This window comes from Paracoccidioides brasiliensis (genome assembly GCF_000150735.1).
Source record: "Paracoccidioides brasiliensis Pb18 unplaced genomic scaffold supercont2.24, whole genome shotgun sequence".
Classification (NCBI taxonomy): Eukaryota; Fungi; Ascomycota; class Eurotiomycetes; order Onygenales; family Ajellomycetaceae; genus Paracoccidioides; species Paracoccidioides brasiliensis.
The window spans coordinates 35808-54129 of record NW_011371381.1 but is presented as its reverse complement, the minus strand read 5'-3'; the positions used below and the strand labels follow the sequence as shown (position 1 = coordinate 54129).

The 18322-nt window shown below is 36.2% G+C and overlaps 3 protein-coding genes across 3 annotated transcripts; 1 reads left to right on the top strand and 2 right to left on the bottom strand.

The window, feature by feature from the left end:
• Nucleotides 1-2514: 2514 nt before the first annotated feature.
• Nucleotides 2515-3816, bottom strand: PADG_08619 (uncharacterized protein; the record flags this gene model as incomplete). The annotated part of the gene is made up of 5 exons (XM_010765621.1): nt 2515-2654; nt 2777-3046; nt 3118-3225; nt 3327-3625; nt 3719-3816. 5 exons carry the CDS (start codon nt 3814-3816, stop codon nt 2515-2517), a joined length of 915 nt encoding a protein of 304 aa, XP_010763923.1.
• A 932-nt stretch (nt 3817-4748) lies between these two features.
• Nucleotides 4749-6603, top strand: PADG_08618 (uncharacterized protein; the record flags this gene model as incomplete). The annotated part of the gene is made up of 4 exons (XM_010765620.1): nt 4749-4856; nt 5001-5487; nt 5551-6302; nt 6394-6603. 4 exons carry the CDS (start codon nt 4749-4751, stop codon nt 6601-6603), a joined length of 1557 nt encoding a protein of 518 aa, XP_010763922.1.
• Nucleotides 6604-7704: 1101 nt separating this feature from the next.
• PADG_08617 (uncharacterized protein) lies at nt 7705-9276 on the bottom strand (the record flags this gene model as incomplete). The annotated part of the gene is made up of 3 exons (XM_010765619.1): nt 7705-8600; nt 8673-8912; nt 8997-9276. 3 exons carry the CDS (start codon nt 9274-9276, stop codon nt 7705-7707), a joined length of 1416 nt encoding a protein of 471 aa, XP_010763921.1.
• Between the last annotated feature and the right edge of the window lie 9046 nt (nt 9277-18322).

Sequence of the window (18322 nt, the reverse complement as noted above, 5' to 3'; positions counted from 1 at the left end):
ATCAGATCATCAGCAGAAGCTTGGAACTGATTTCATTGATTGAGGACAGCATGATAAAGTAGAGAGTGTGAATTAGATGTTATATGATCTAAAGAAGATCTGCCCTCACAACATTTAGACCACTGTCTTAAAGTCTTAAGATTGGAGAGTTGATGATCAACTAATCTAAGCTTCTTGTAGTAATTCTTGTAGAAAGATGATTCTCTTACACTTATTATGCCTTTCCTCAGCTTCATGCTTAGAGTGGATTTCAAATACCTCTTTTTAATGTGATCATCTTATTTATGACCATCAGCTTTCAGCAGTAGCTGATTAAATTTGAGCAGAAAGTTGAAGAGAGCTCTTCTACTCTGTTGTAGATTATTGAGCTTTTGCATAGCCTTTTTCTGTCATACAGAATCACTAAAGAGCATGCATGTCTACTTCAGAAAGCTCTCTATCATGAAGTTGATCTTGTTCTTATTATTCTCAACTCAGAGATAAACTCAAGATGCTGTCATTTCTTTCACTCTTGAGTACATATATCAAGTACATTTCTCATTATTGCCTAAAGCTTTCTCATTGACTTTAAGCTTTAATTGAAGCTTTAGCTCCTACTGAGAGTAGTGCTTCAGATTAGAATCATCATACTTCTTGCAGTCTAATAGCTTGATCTTTAATTTTCTGACTGCAATGAGTGATTGCAAGTTCAATTGAGAGAGAATTGATATCAGAGTGTTCAAAACTTGATGTAGATTAGCTATTTCAGCTTGCTGAGCTACTATTAAATCTCTGTTCTCATACTGAACCTGTTCCTGCTGTTGAAGAAAGGCCATTTAATGTTATTTAAAGCTGCTGAGGATGTTCCTGCTCATTGCTTCACATTGATTCATTTATGTATTCATTGTACAAGTCTGTCACTTTATCTCATTCAGCTAGATGTTTTCAATGTTACTCATTTGTTCATTAGCACAATTGCTAACCCAGTCTATTTATATACCAGTGCTATCACTGGACTTCATGATGCAGGATTTAAGACTCTCAATAGCTTATCATATGTCAACATATTTGCTGAGCTTCATGATACAGAATTAAGACTTTTAGTGGTCTATCAATGAAAGAAGTGAAGCAATTCATAATGTAAAGAATTAAGCTCTAAGAACTAGAGACTAGTTCTCCTATATAATAAGGACAAATTGCTTGAGAAAGGGAAGAAAAGAATGAGATGAGAACTTGAGCTTAAGCAAGCTTGCATAGTATGATCATGTGTGCATCTGCAAACAATGACTAGGCTGAGTCAGCCAGCCTGAGTGAATCTAGAGGTTCAACCCCTTATATGATGTACACATGTTAATATGTGAAAAGATATTAAATATATATAATCTAGACTGCCACTCTGCCGCATATGATATAATTTATATTAAATAGCTAGCTATATCTCTCAATATAAAAAATTCAATCATTCTATAGAAAAATTATATATAATCAGTTGAAACATATATTATTTAATGTTCATTCATTATCTGATATTGTATAGATTCAATTGAGTATATTAACATTTTCAAACCAGCTAAATTGTGCATTTTAATCTTGAAAAATAACTAAAAAGTCTATATAGTACTCATCAGTACTAATAGCTTCAAGAATTGAAACTCATTTGCAATTAAAAGAGATTTAATATAAATTTGATCTTTTCTTTGCTCAGCAAGCACTCTAATGTTTATACATACTTTTAAAGCAATGTCATGCTCATTCATATTTTATATATTTTCAGTAACTATCTCATAAGTCTATTATATTTCAGAAAAATAATTATAGAACTACTGAAGTATTTTCTGCTGAGTATTCTCTATTCTTTAAAACTCAATTCTTTAGTCAATCACAGATGTTATCATTGAATTGTGTTTTAAAAACTCTCTTATTTAATTCTTACTCAGCTAAATGAGATCTTAATTCATTCATAGAATTTAAATCAATATTTTTCATATATATATATGAAAAAATGAAAATTCTTGTGAATTTTACTTTTTCATTCATTGAACTAAAAAGATCTCTTGCTCTGAAGTCAACTTTTGTCAATGTTGATGAGCAATTGTTTGTTAAATAAAATCATTTTTTCTGCTCTTTAATATGCTTTGTGAGATGTTATATGCTTTAGCAACAGCTTATTCAAATTGAAAAACATCATTTTTTAAATTCTCTATAGCAGCAGCTATAGCAGCTTCATTATTAGACTTCATTTTAATAATGTGGTTGAGAAAATACATGATAAAGATGGTGAGTTAGATTTGAATAAAGTGATTGAAAAAGAATCTGATCAAAATATAGACCAGTTAGCTTAGATGAACTTTAATTCATATTATATAAATAATTATGATGTAATAAAAATTTTAACTCTCTTTTCTATAAAAGAAAAAAAATTATATAATAAAATAAGATAAAAATACAATATATATTATAAAAATCAGAGTAATTACTTAATTATCTTTTCATAAAAATGAAGATATAAAAAGGAAAAAAAATCAGTATTATATTTTATTGCTGTTTTTTAGCTACCACGGAGCTAGTATCTCTCTCAAACGCAGCATATGATACCTTCAAGCTTAAGAGAGCAGACAATCCAACATACAAGATTATGATAAATAGCAAGGCAGCTAAGAGACCCATGAATATTCCTGCGAGTAACGTAGCGTGAATGTGTGAGTAGGTGTAATGTATAATATAGGAAAGTAAACATCTAAAACGAAAACCACGTTCAAAAAATAGAGAGAGATGGAGGGGGTATATATAGACGCACCTGGACTAAAAAACTGATATCTCTCAAACAAAGGTCCCTTGTTTCCCTTCCACTTGTCATCGTCTTCACGGTGTGATTGCGAATGAGGCATGTTGCCCCGTTTCATATTCGTCCGCATCAGATTTTGATAGATATTCGCGTCCATCTGGTCGTATACGGCCGGCTCTTCTATTTCTATCTCCATGGCCGCAAACTCCCTGGCTGTTGTGACGTAGAGCACGGTGTAATCGCGCGAGGAAAGACGGTCGATAATGACTGCTAGAAATTCATCTGAAAAGAAAGTAAAAGAACCCCTCAGCTGATATCCTGTATTCTGTATAAAGAGCATTGCGTTCACCAACCATTTTTCACCAGGTATTCGGAGCGATTTGTGTTCGTGGCTGCAAGGCTGGGGAAGTCAACCCTGATAACCTGCGGTTTCTTCGTGTATCGTTCTTGTGGAACGCCATCTACAATTCCCAACAGCGGCGAGCCAGCTATCAGACCCTTACATTCCCTCACATTCTTCATACCACGACCTGACAAAAAACACTAGGCTTGTAGAACTCACTCGAGGAGTCAACCTTCGATACCTCCACACCACACTCCCGCTCAAGAATCTTCTGCAACCCGTCCACATCCAAATTACCCACTACCTCACTAACGGCAAAAACAGTATGAATTTCATTACCCTGTTTCAACACCCGATGCCGTAATTGTGGCGCAACTTTGTCGGAGCTGTAATCGCTAGCGTGCACTCCTGGCTGTGAGATGATGATATAGCTATCTGAGGGACAGGCGGTTAGGGTGCGGGAGACATCGGCGGATACGGATGAGGCGGATTGGAGCTGGCGGGATGTGAGGGGGATACTGCGATTAAGGCTTGTCAGCGGCTGTCCAGCCGGCAATCTTCAAGCCCTGGTGGCGGGATGTTCGTAGCTAGTGTCTGTGGAGCGGACTTACTTGTGAGTCGAGAAAAGGAAGAAAGGTGATGTGTCTCTGAATGCTTCGACGGCTGCTACTAATGCAATAGCAAACAGCCCCAGCCCGTTTATCCACATTGTTGCTGAAACACCTATGTGTAGTGGATGGTTGGCGGAGGATGTTGGAAGGCTTTACTTCACATGCGAGGTTAAAGTTAAGTTGGAGTTTGCATACTGGTGAAGTCGGGTGGTTGGATGTTGGAGGTTGTGATGAAACCGCCTAGTCGATCCAAAATAATACACTACAAACTAACTGTTTCTAGGTTAAATATCTCAGTCTTGGCAACAGGAACACCTATCAGCTTCTCCATAAATATATGAGTGGACGCAGTAGAAAGCTGTTGTCCTGAAAAATTTGCTGACTCTGGACTCTGTTCTGTTAGAAAAGATATTTTTGTTCTACTTTTAGATACATTGCTTGACCTGCTCATTCTTCGTGTGTTACAAAATTTTAGTTAAATACTTCAATCCATCGCCCTCCTTGTTCAGTCCTAATTCTCACTAACCACTCAGCATTAATTTCAGGATTCGAACCTCGAATCCTGAAATTAAGATAACTGATAATAGTAATAATATAGCTAATACATATAGAAATATCATATTCCATACGGACACACAATCACTAACATGTAAACGACTCTTTCTCCTCTTTTCTCCGTCCTTAAATCATATTTTGTGAACCCAAAAACAACTATTGAGAAATTAACCTTGCGTGAATCATTCAATGATAAGTAATTGAGGTACGAGTTAGCAGATTTGTAGGATATTTTAAACGTTCACAGGAATTTATACAGTTGAATATTTAATCCATTCAATTTCCAAGGGTACTGTTGTTGTTGAGGGCATCCTAGTGCTACAAATGCGTGCTCTGCTAAATATTTAGGCCTAATCCTCACCATAAATACTCCCACAGGCAACATGGATTTCTCCTAAAATATTTCTTATTAGATCCTCTTCTCTTCTCTCCAATTCCCACTCTCCCTCAACTCCCAGCCCCAACAAACCCAGCCATGGCGAGGACTCACTCCGAGTCCTCTGAGGACTTCGAGTTCATTGAGACTCCTGCTGCCCCGACTCAGTCTCCACCCTCAGAAAGCAGTGGTGTGCGAACCACATCGGTGAGATCCGTCATTCCTTCCATTTATCGCATCCCAACCAGTCCCCAATTGGCCCTTTAACAACTCCAACACCACCCTGCAAAGTACACGTATCAACTCTGCCTCTGCCAGCTGTCTAATTTCTTTAATAAATCAATTCGATAGTATCCCTCCATCAAAAATGGCCCCTTACCCGCTGACGGTGCTGGGAGTGATAGTTTCTCCAACGCGCTCCTGATCTCTCTCCTGGTGCTGGTGCCAGCCTACCTTGCCCGCCAACTGGGTGGAGGCCTGTACACCACCATCTTGCTGTCCCTTTTTACCTCGATTCCTATCCTGATGGTCTTCTGGTCCGTCTCCTCGTCCATCTCGCCCCGCAAGAACGAGAAGGTCAAATACCCCGGCCGCCCCGTTGAGCATTACCTCCATTTTCACAACGAGCATGACCGCGCCCGATACCATGGTAAGAGCAAGATTCCCATGGAGACCTTCCATGATTTATACTTCGATGGCGCTGTGGATTTCAAGGGGGATTGCCTGGATGTCATGGAGTATCGACATGATTGGGCTGCATTTAGATTTACCATGAGCTTGTATAAGTTCTTTTTGACTGGCATGATTCCGGAGGTTATTATGCATACTCGTAGTCAAGGTAATTTCATCCCTCCATTTTCCCTACATAATATAAATACATAATTCGCTAACAACTCAACAGATGAGGAACAGGTCCGTGACCATTACGATCGCGGTGATGACTTCTACTCATGGTTTCTGGGCCCTCGCATGATCTATACCTCCGGCATCATCAGTGATATCAACAGGGAAGAAACTCTCGAGGAACTCCAGGACAACAAGCTGGCCGTTGTATGTGAGAAAATCCAGGTGAAACCAGGTGACAGGATGCTGGACCTCGGATGCGGCTGGGGAACTCTCGCCAAATACGCCAGTGTTCACTATGGCGCCCAAGTTACCGGCATCACTCTTGGCCGCAACCAGACTACATGGGGCAACAACATCCTCCGCAAGGCGGGCATCGACGAATCCCAAAGCCGCATCGTCTGCTCCGATTACCGTGACACACCAGTCGTGCCCGGGGGGTACAACCAGATCACCTGCCTTGAGATGGCCGAGCACGTCGGCGTCCGCCACCTGTCCAGTTTCTTCTCACAGGTCTGTGACATGCTCAATGACAACGGTGTCTTCTTCCTGCAAATTGCTGGACTGCGCAAGTCGTGGCAATACGAGGATCTGATCTGGGGCTTGTTCATGAACAAATACATCTTTCCTGGTGCTGACGCTAGTACACCACTTGGCTTCGTTATTGACAGACTGGAGGGCGCCGGCTTTGAGATCAAGAGCGTCGATACTGTTGGCGTGCACTATTCCGCGACTCTGTGGAGATGGTACCGGAACTGGGTTGCCAATAAGGACAAGGTCGAGGCGAAGTATGGCAAGAGATGGTATAGAGTAAGTTCCCCCATTTATAACTGCAATATCTTCCCACCATGCGTATACCAACAATTAGAAAAAATAGAAAACAAATTACTAACCTCTCTAGATTTGGGAATATTTTCTTGCCTACTCGACCATCATCTCGCGCCAGGGCAGTGCGGCCTGCTGGCAAATCACCTGTGTGAAGAACATCAACTCCACTCACCGCGTCGAGGGCATCCCATCTCAGTTCGGCCTGTCTGGTGCCCGCCAGGCCAGCATTAAAGCTATAGGCAATGGTTCCGTCCCATCTGCGTATCTGTCTTCTAAGGCATGAAGTGGCTGATTTACTGGAGGATTGACTGAAATGTGTTGGGGTGGGATTGCAATGGAGTGGAACATATGTGGATGGTAAGTAGAATGAGATAGAAGGGTAAAATCAACGAGGGACGACAAAACAAGGGGGGAGAATGAAAGCAATGGGCACGCACTGTACGAAATGAAATATATATATATATATATAGAGAAGATCTCAGCATGTATGTTTTGTGATGGTGTCACTGCTGTTATAAGGTATCCTGAGAGGCAGATTCGATTTACTTTTCCGTTTCACATTTTCTTTTCCTTATTTAAGTTCTTTATAATGTCTTTTCCTGTGTCACAACACATTGATGCAAATGTTCGGCTTTCGTCACTTATTCCTGTTATTACTACCGTCCCAGCTGCTTAAACACTGCACGGGTTCACTTGCCTTCTTGATGATATTGATGGAGCTTGTGCGGCTAAATTCAGCTGTCGGCGGCAAATACCCAACTTGTTAAGCGGAGTTGATATACATATAGTTATATATCATTTGTTATTGCTTTTTCTATTATCCTGTTCTCGTCTTTGGAGAATGACCTGGACCTGGGGAAGGGGTGGTTTAGTGTTCACTTTGTGAAGTGGCTACAACAGATCTGCAAGGCAACATTTTTCTGCTGAGAGCAATCTCAAATTTTGAGGTAGTTCTGAGAAATACGGGAAATGGACAACTTTGTCCACAGTGAATTTGTATTATCAATTAAGATTTTAAAGAATAATAATTTTGAATAAAACAGCTATAAATGAAAATAAAAAGTGTCCCATACGCCGATTTCTCCCAGGTGAGTGAAGTTGAAACATAGATACCCAACTTCAACATGGAGGTCAACAACTTTTTACACAGGTATTATGGAATTTGGACGCAAAATAGAAAAAAAGTCAAATGATGCCCCAGAATAAATGCGTTACAATATATATAAATTTGATTAAAAAGGAGGCTATACCAATTCATAACACCAGATCATCAGCCAAACCCTGTGATAGCAACCCACTCAACGTAATGTCGTTCAGAATTCCCAAAGGCAGAAAAGAAAGACGAAGAAAAAAAAGGCACGTAGAAAGAAAATCTAATATACCTTCACAACGTAAGTTGAAAATTAGCGTATTCTTCATCCTCCTCGGGAAATGGGGGTTTCTCCTCGAGGAAAGCGTCCAGCTCAGCATCAGTAACTTCATTGTCGAATAGTCCCGCAGCCTTGCACCGTGACCACATCTCACTGCCAAAGGGCGGGTTACCGTACAACTCCATATATCTAGCAGGTGAAAGAATATCAGACTTGCTCGAGTTCGAATTTGTCTGCAGGTCACTTTGTTTATTATTAGCAGCATTGGTCGGCTTTTGCCGTAAATTGGATATTACGCTTCGGCCCCTGGAATATCCAACAGTCGTTCGCGAACTGGCCGTGGCAGCGACCTGGCACATTGTTGAGAGATTTGTCGGAGTAGGTTGCTTCATGGGAGGAAACAAACCAGACGAGAATCTGATTCTGGGCGTGGAGCTGTCCTTAGGTTTAGGTTTGCATTTTGGGAATGGCGTTGATGTTGATGTTGGCGAGGACGCGGGAGCAGGCATAATGGTTGGCCGTGATTGCTGCTGGGAAAGCAGTCTCGCAGCGGTACGGGATTCGATAGTTGATAGTGAACGGTCGACAACGATTACCTTCGATGTCTGTTGCTTCTGTACTTGTTTCCTTATAATATCCACAGCTATATCTTCCGCACATGGCTCATCGGGGAACTGGCGGACATTAATTCCCAGCAGCTCCATGTTATCAATTTCCTTTTGGATCATGACTTCCATCTGCTTATCGTATTCCTCTTGCTGCCTTTTCATCTCCCGCTGCCTGCGTGTCAATCCATCTTCGCCAACTTCATTATCAGGGTATAGCTTGTGCCACCCTCGAGTGAAATTCTTGCCTTTGAACTGTGGGAAAGTTGTGTCATAGGGAATATTTTCGGGAGGATCTAGTAGTGCTGTGGGAAATACACGAGTTGTATTAGGAACTGTCTAACTAGTTATCAATGACAGGAGACGATAGAACAAACCAATGGGCCTTGGAGGCATATATTCAATATCGTTAACATCTTCCTCGATGTCCACCGGAGCAGCCGTTTTTGACTGACATTGTTGAACTTCAGGGGCATTCTGCTTAAGCTTTTGGGTCGTAGACGAGCGTTTTGTTGTCTTTGTATATCTTGATGAGCCTACGGGTGCTGCCGGAGTTTGATATCCCTTTGCTTTTGCATTCGTCGTTTTTATCCCCAGAGGAGCACGATTCTGCTGGCCTGAAGATTGTCAGAAAATAGACATGAGATCAGCTCCAAGTACCCTGTGTTAAAGCTGAATACTGAAATTTCAGACAAACTCACACATTGGCGTAACCAATGCATTTTTGCCTGCAATGCCATACTTCCCCGATTTCCTCGGGTTTTCATTCTGTCCATTGTTATTGTCCTTCAGCGTTTGCTTTCCTCCCCCAAAGGTCAGGGGATTGTTCTCGTCATTCAATGGTACTTTAAATGGAGTTTTGGGTACTCTGGTACCCGGAGTTTTTGGCTGAAGTTGCCTAGTACCCTGGTTCAACGGCTTTGAAACAGCTGCCATCTTGTGGGCACGGACAAGGTTTTCTTGGTCTCTTGCGGCGAACATCTTTTGAGGATTGATTGATGGATGACTTTTGGGGGATTCTATTACACCGGCAGACTAACCCACCGAATTGCTAGGTGGCAGAAGACAAATCTAATTGTGGATGAGGGATAAATGCACGTCGCTTAGGCAAAGTAGGGCACAGTGAATAGATATAGTAGTTGAATATCTCGTCTACTTGTTTGCTGTCACCCGCGTTATCGATGAAAGCATTTATTTTGGGTGGTTGGTTGCTGAGGTAACATCCATAACATACGTCATCGCATGTTAAAGAATAGTCACGTGGTACTTTTTAAATCAGCTAATGCCTAATATAGTCTAGCGCACTACTGAAACATCATGAATGTGCTATTCTAGCCAGAACAGACCTCTTAGAATACATTGTAAATCATTTTTCAATCACATAATCCTTACAGCAGCAAAACTATTCTAAAGAAATCTCTTTTTATCAGTTAGTTAAGCTTATTTCTAGGTGTTTTCACAGCAAAATGAAATAAGAAAAATGTCAATAATATTTAATAGAACTAAAGAAAATTATAAATAAAAGATAAATTAGATAAATTTATGATAGTATTGATACATAGTTTGTTATAATATTATTTTCATCATCTGATCTCTCTCTATACATTTACAGCTCTTAATTTCAAATATAAATAAGTCAACTTCACTAAAAGACTTGACTTACTTTGTCATTTAATCTGATTTTATTTTAGTTAATATAATCAATCATCTAATGAGACAAATTGTCTACTGAGACAGATCTTCACTATGCAATGTGTTTAACTACTTAATTGATTAAATGTCAAAATGTCAGCAATCAAAGATAATAATTCTTTATACAAGAAAAGAAGTCTTACTCTAGCTATTGAAGCAGTTAAAAAAAATTAAATTTCTAGTTCTATAGCTGCTGTCAGATTGTACAACATCTTTTATTTCACTTTTTGTTATCAATTTCACAGCTGTACAATGTGAGAAAACTCTCAGTTAAGAAATTAAAAACTAATTTCTATTGAGAAATTATTTCTTATTTAGTGAATAATCTTTATGAATAAATATGATCAGCTTCTCTGAGTAAGCACTGTATAAGAAACAGTCAATTTTCTTCTTATCAATTAAGATAACTCTTTCAACTCAAAAACTGTTAGACTCAGCGCCTGACTGAGCCTGACTGAGGCTCAGTGCCCAGTTAGACTCGATGTCAGATTAAGCTCAGCGCCTGGTTAGGCCAAATATTCTCATGTGATCAAATGATCATGTGGGTGATTATAACCCAGACAGGCCTCAGCACCTTCTTTCATTCCATCAAGCTTAGTATTTCATTATATAGCAGTTAGCAACACAGAGAGTTTTCTTTTTATGCAGCTTGCATTCACTTTCTAACATAATACTAAGCTTCATTCTATCTCTTCTACTCAGAATTGAGTAGAACCTGCTTAGTGAGAATCTGACAGCACAACATACAACAGCAACTCATTTTCCTTACTACTCATCAGAGAGACCCAGATCAGAATGGCCACCTCAGACTTTCAGCCCTCTGAAAAGATCAAGAGAGACTGATGATATGTTTTAACTAGACCAATCAATCAATCATGAGTCTCACTTGAAGAATTCAGACAGACAATTCACTCAGATCAGAATTATGTCTACAAAGAGTTAGCAGCAATCTTTGACAGCATCTTTGATGATAAAAAAATGTTGAGAGATACAATCACATGTCTGAGAATGAAATGAAACAATGTCACTGACCAGACTGCTGTCAAGCAAAGTCAGATTGATGAGCTAATTGCTGAATGCAATGAACTTAGTCACACTCTATTCCACATGACAGTCAGCAATCAAGCAGCAAGTTGAGATGTCATCTTCTCTGAGACTATCTGGAGGTCTGTCAAGATTGATGATTCAAAACACCTCACTAACAGTAAGAAGTCAAAATTTGAACACTGGCTCTCTCAGATGAAGAACAAGCTCTGAGAGAATGCTGATCACTACTCTACTGAACACATGAGAATTGCATACATTGAGAATCAGACTGATGGAGATGCAGCATATCACATTGAACTCTGTATAAAAGAGAACCACTCTGAGCAATATCAGACTGCAGAAGAGATATTTGAGCATCTCAAGTCAATATATGAGAATGCTAACAAGCTGCAAAATGTCAAGAGTGATTATCACAAGCTGATTATGTGCAATAGAGACAATTATCATGAATTTGTCATAAAATTCTTACATCTGACAGATGAGATCAAGATTGTCAAAGAGAACTACAAGACAGACTTTAATGACAAGCTGTTCTTTGATCTTCAGAGGACAGTGACAGTAGCTAATGCAATCATCAATACATATGCTGAGTTTCAGAAGATCTGTGCTCAGGCAGCTCACACTCTTCAGACAATCAATGTCACTCAGAAGTCAAAGAGCTTGCAGAAAAATGAGTCTAATATCTTTAAGCAAAACACTCTGCAGGTCTCTGACAGTCAAACTTTTCACAGCATCTCAGCCACAAAATTCTCTATCATAAAGAAAGCCTTGAGTGCTCATTCAGATATTCAGTGCTACTACTGCAAGAAGAAAGATCACATTGTCAGAAACTGCTCTGTGAAGCAGAAGTTTCAACAGATGATCACTGAGCTCACAGAGAATGACACTTCTGAGCCTTCAGCAGATTCAGAAAAAAAATGAGTCTGAGAGAAGACTTCATCTCAGATAGTTCAATAGTCTGTGAGAGGTTTGAGATGAAGAACTTGATTGAGAGAAAGAGCTTTAATGTCTCAATTAAGTTAGCTCACAATGAAATTGCTACTTCTACAAATTCTCTCACTGATACTGAAGCAAATGATGTGAATTTTATTGATATCTGATACACTATAGAATTGGCAAGATTCTTCAATAGAAAGTTTCAGAAACTCTCATTCAAATGCTGCATGAAGGAATACAATGACACCTCTGACAGGGTGATAGACCACACATTGACTCTAAATCTCTGAGTGAATGGCTGGAGATTCCGGAATGTTCCTCTGCTGGTGATGAACCTAGGCCAGTACTCTGTCATCCTGGGATGAAAGTGGTTGACAGCACAAGATATATGACTGAATGTTAAAAACCAACATCTGATTTGGCTGAGTGAATGGTCTATCTCAGAACAGATGACAGTGCTTGTAGTGGGAAGAAGCTACAATTCTGCATTGACTTTTGCAAGCTGAATGCTATGATTAAACAAGATCAGTATCTCTTGTCTCTAATAGATGAGCTAATGGACTGACTCAACAGAGTAAAATACTTTACAAAGCTGGACATTCAGCAGGGGTTCCATCACATCTGAATGAACTCTAAGTTGAAGGATCTGATCATCTTTAGAACCTGCTACAGAATCTATAAATACTGAGTGATCCCCTTCAGCCTTACAAATGCCTCTGTCTGCTTTTAATGATTTGTCAACAGTATCTTCTTTGACTATCTGAACAAGTTCATGACAGCATTCATGGATGACCTTCTAATCTACAGCAGGACTCTTGAAGAACACAAGCAGCAAGTGAATCTGATACTGAACTGATTAAAGACAGCAGGCTTGCAAGCTAGCATCTGAAAATATGAGTTTGCTGTTCAGAGAACAAGATATCTGAGATTTATCATTACCACAGAGAGGATTGAGACAGACTCTGAGAAGACTGCTGTCATCACAAAGTAACAGATCTCAATCACAGTAAAAGATGTTCAATCATTTCTAGAATTTGACAACTTCTATCAGTGATTTATAAGAAACTATAGCTGAATTGCAAAATCACTATACCAGTTGACAAAGAAGACAGTTTCATTTGTGTGGACATCAGAATGTCAATCAGTCTTTGAGAAACTGAAGAAGCAGCTGGTGAAGGCTCCAACTCTACATTACTTTGACTCTGAATGTGAAACTCACATTGAGACTGATGCCTCAGATGAAGTGATGACTGGGATACTGAGTCAAAGATTGAATGATAATCTTTGACATTCTGTGATCTTCTACTTCAAGTCAATGAATGATGCAGAGCTCAACTATGAGATTTATGACAAGAAAATGCTTGCAGTCATCTGAGCATTGCAGAAGTGATAAGCTGAGCTTGAGAGACTACAACAGAAAGAATGATTCAAGATTCTCACTGATCATTATGCACTGGAATACTTCATGATAATTAAGAAGCTGAATGCATGTCAGATTCACTGAGCAGAATTTCTTTTCTGTTTCTATTTTGAGATTAAGTATTAATCAGATAAGATCAATCTGCTAGCAGACATGCTGAGCAGATCTGAGCAGATTAAGAAGAAACAGAACAGCTGTATGCAGATTCTTCTAGAATCAGAGACCCTTGACTCTCAGATCACTCTCTTTATGAATATTGCTAGCATCAACTTCTCAGAGAAAGAGAATATTGCTGAATGCATAGTGTCTTTAAACAAAATAGTCATCTCAATTGAGCCTCTGCAGCAGCAAGTAGAAGAGGAGAATAGCTTCTATACAATGAAGGATAATATGTTGCTCTACCATGAAAGATTGATAGTGTCTGTTCAGAAAGAAACTCTTATAGCTGCTCTGCTAAAGAAAATTCATGATCAGACCTCAACAGCACACCCAGAGGGATAGAAGACCCTGGCCCTGATTCACCCCCACTATTGATGGACCACCTGGCAGGTGGATGTCTTACACTATGTTCAGAACTGTCATACATGCTGAGTTAGTAAGATTTCAAGGGACAAAGCCCCCAGCCTGCTAAAGCTGCTATCAATACCAGAACAGACATGACAGCATATTGCAATGGACTTTATGAATGTGTCAAAGAGTAAAAATGACTGTGATGTCATTCTAGTTATAGTCTGCTGCTTAAGCAAGAAGGTAATTTCAATTTCTATTATCTGTGAAGTTACAGCCCATGAGCTGGCTCAATTATTCATCTGATTCTACTATTTCTATAATGAGGCACCAGACTTGATTGTCTTTGACTGCAGTTCTCAGTTCATATCAAACTTCTGAAATGAGTTCACAGAAATTCTAGACATAAAGTTGAAACTCTCAATAGCACATCACACACAGACAGATGGGCAGACAGAGACAACAAATCAGTATATTGTCACACATCTTCACTCATATGTTAATTACTATTAAAATGACTGAGATAAGTGATTACTCATTATAGATTATGCTTCTGCAGTTATCTCAAACATCTTCACTGAGATCTTCTTCTTTCTAGCTGCAAATGAATATGAGTCATGAACATCATTTGACTGAAGGCTCCTGCCAAGAGAACTAAGAGCAGAGAAGAGAACAAATTGAAGAGCTGCTCAAAACTTTGTTAAACAAATGAAAGAGATCTGGAAGTGAGCAGGCAAGGGCATGAAGACAGTACAGGAACAGATAAAGAGGCAGACTGACAGACATCATCAGAAATCTGACTTCACAGTGAGAGATTTTGTCTACTTGACATTGAAATCATACAGAATTGATTGATCAAGATGTAAGCTAACAGCACAGAACATAGACCTCTTCAGAATTCTAGAGAGAGTGAACAACATCTATAGACTGAATCTTTCTATAATCATGAAAATTCATTCAATCTTCTCTTCAGACAAGCTGTGCAAAGATTCAAGAGACTCTCTACCAGAGCAGACTGTCAAACCACCAGATTCAATTGAGATAGATGAAGAAAATGAATGAGAAGTGGAGCATATATTAGCCAGTCAAATAAATTGAGGCAAACTGCAATATCAAGTCCACTGGAAGAGATTTGATGAGAACTCATCTTGATACCCAGCTCATGACTTCAAAGAATCACCACACATCATACATGACTTTCATGAAGCTAACCCTACAAAAGCTGGACCCTCAAGGTGACTAGATGAGTGGCTGAAGGCATGGGAGACAGACAGCTACCTGAAGGATGAGGTTGATGATGACCTACCAGCATGAGGATATGTCTGTCTCTAGACCTGATGTTAGGCTCAGTGCCTGACTGAGCCCAACTGAGGCTCAGTGCCCAGTTAGACTCAACGTCAAATTAAGCTCAGCGCCTGGTTAGGCCAAATATTCTCACATGATCAAATGACCATGCAGGTGGTTATAACCTGGGCAGGCCCCAGCACCTTCTTTCATTCCATCAAGCTTAGTATTTTGTTATATAGCAGTTAGCAATGCAGAGAGTTTCCTTCTTATGCAGCTCGCATTCACTCTCTAACAAAAACTGTTGATGAAAGCTGAATTAAATGATTCATTAATCATTATTTTAAGTTAAAAATTTAATTCTTCTGATTGAATAATCATCAACAAGCTCTATATAAAGATTCTAAGATTATTCAAGAATGATTTGAGCTTGTATAGAATACTATTCAGAAATATAATATTGTATAGAGAAATATATACAACTTTGATGAGACTAAGTTTCATATGAGAATTATTGAAACAGTCAAGATGATTACTAAGTTAGAGAAGACTCTTTATTTAAAGCTTGTACAGTTTGAAAATACAGAATGAGTTATTATTATTGAGAAAGTAAATTTAACAAACTGATCATTATCTTTAATGATTATTCTCAAGAAAAAGTTATATCAGACTATTTGATTTGAGAATGAGCTACTATATAACTGAAGGATTGAAATCGGTGAAAATGAATGAACAACTGATAAGCTGGATTTGATCTAGCTTAAAGAGATACTCAATAAACATACTCAAGTTTATATTATCAGTCAATATTGACTCTTGATTTTTGATGAACATGGCAGTCATAATGATTTTGAATTTGATCAGTTTTATATTCAAAACTTGATTATTTCTTTTTTTATATCAGCTTATTTCTCTTATCTCTTACAGTTTTTAGATGTTGTTTATTTTTTCTTATTGAAGCAAGTATACAGAAAAGAGATTGAGAAGAGAATGAAACTTAACATCAATTATATTAATAAGAATAAGTTTTTAACTATCTATTCTTCAGTTCATACAGCAGCTCTGAGTGAAAAGAATATTCAGAGTGAATTTAAAGCTACAGAATTAGCTCTGTACAATTCAAAGTAAATTCTTTCTCAGCTTAATACTCAGATATATACATCAATCTTCTCAAAGATCTCATATAGCTCTCAAATCATCTAAGTCACTATCACATCTTATAATATATGATAACTGAAGCTTTAGAGTAAGAAGATTAAGAAATATCTCAAGTACTATATATAGAGTCTACTCAGTTCAATCAATCAAGCTCTGGAAAAGCTAGTTAAAAGATATTAAATAACTATGCATAGTTCTATTATTTTAACAAGAGAAAATAAAAAACTAAAGACTGTAAATGTAAAGTAAATGAGAAAGTGAGAAAGATATCATATATACATAAATTAGAAAGAGAGCTTGATTGCTCAAGAAAAAATGAATTGTATATAAAGATACATTTCAAAGAAAAGAGAAATAATAGAGCAGTTTGATAAATAATCACAAAAATAAACAGTGTTATAATGCAGTGAATGTGATGTTATAAAATATATTATTTATATATACTTTCAGCATACAGAGAATAATTTATAATGTAATTAACTGATTTCACTATCTAGTTATAATGATATTCAATTAGAAAGATATTAAATGATGAAGATCTATCTCAGTAAATAATTTATCTCACTAAATAATTAATTACATTAGTCAGATAAATTTTTTATAATATATTATAAATTATTTATTATCTATATAGTTTTTATATTAATAAAACTATTCTATAAACTTTTATTATAACATTAAGCCTATTTATATATATTTTATTGAAAAAAAAATATCAATAATATTTAAAAAAAAATAGAGAAAAAAATAAAATGAAAATAAAATTGATAAATTTATATAATTTATCTTAATTAAATGATTTAATATACTTTTATACTTTATATTTCTAAATTATAAATACTTAAAATCTATTTAATAATCATTTAGTAAATATTTAATAACTGCTTTAAATAACTTAATAATATTAAGAATTGATAAATGATTTTTAACTAATTATTAAGCAGTTAAGAAGCAGCTAGTATAAATACTTTAAAATTAATAATTTCAGATAGTATATACTTTAATAAAATAATATAAAGTTTTTAATTAAAATATTAATAATTACTTAATCTTAAAAATTTAATAAAAATAATTTATAAGTAATTTATAGCTATATAGTAATTATTTAATAATTTAATTATTAATATTAAATAATATAAATTTTTAATATTTTAGATAATATAAAAAATAATAAAAATAATAATAATAATAATTTCAATTTTTTATTTTTTTTTATTAAAATACCCAAACTATTAATATAATAAAATAATAAAAAATATATACTTTATAATTATTTAATAAATAATTATTAAGTAGATAATAAGTTATTATAAAATATTATTATACTAATATATATATTATACTAAAAAGTGGCGTTTTATATAAAAAATATATAAATATAAAGATAAATAAGTTATTAATATAGTATAATTATAGATAATATAAAATAAAATTGATTTATTTTAATATCAATTATTAGTATAGTTGATGATAATATAAGATAAAATTAATCTACTTTAATTTTAATTATTTATATATATTAAATTATTTATTTATTTTATATTTTAATTTTTAGTTTAGTATTTCTATTATAGCTATATAGTTAAATAAATAAATTAAACTTTTATTTTATTATCATCATATTTCTAGTTAAGTTATGATATAATACTAAACTTCTCTTTATTGTAAGCTATAAAATATCAGTAAACAGACTTTATGTTTATATCAATATCTATATGAACTTTTTAGTAGTTGTGATCATACTGAGTATTTAAAAACTTATTATTATAACTCAGTCTATATATATAATAATAATAAGATAAAAGCTCAATTTACTTATCTATTAGATAGTTGTTATAAAAATACTAAACTAAAAATTAAAATATAGAAATACTATAAGTAGTTAAATATATACAAATAGTTTAGAATTAGAGCAAATTAATTTATGCAATTAAATATAATGAAAAATTGAAACAAATTAATTTTTGAAATAAAGTAAATTAA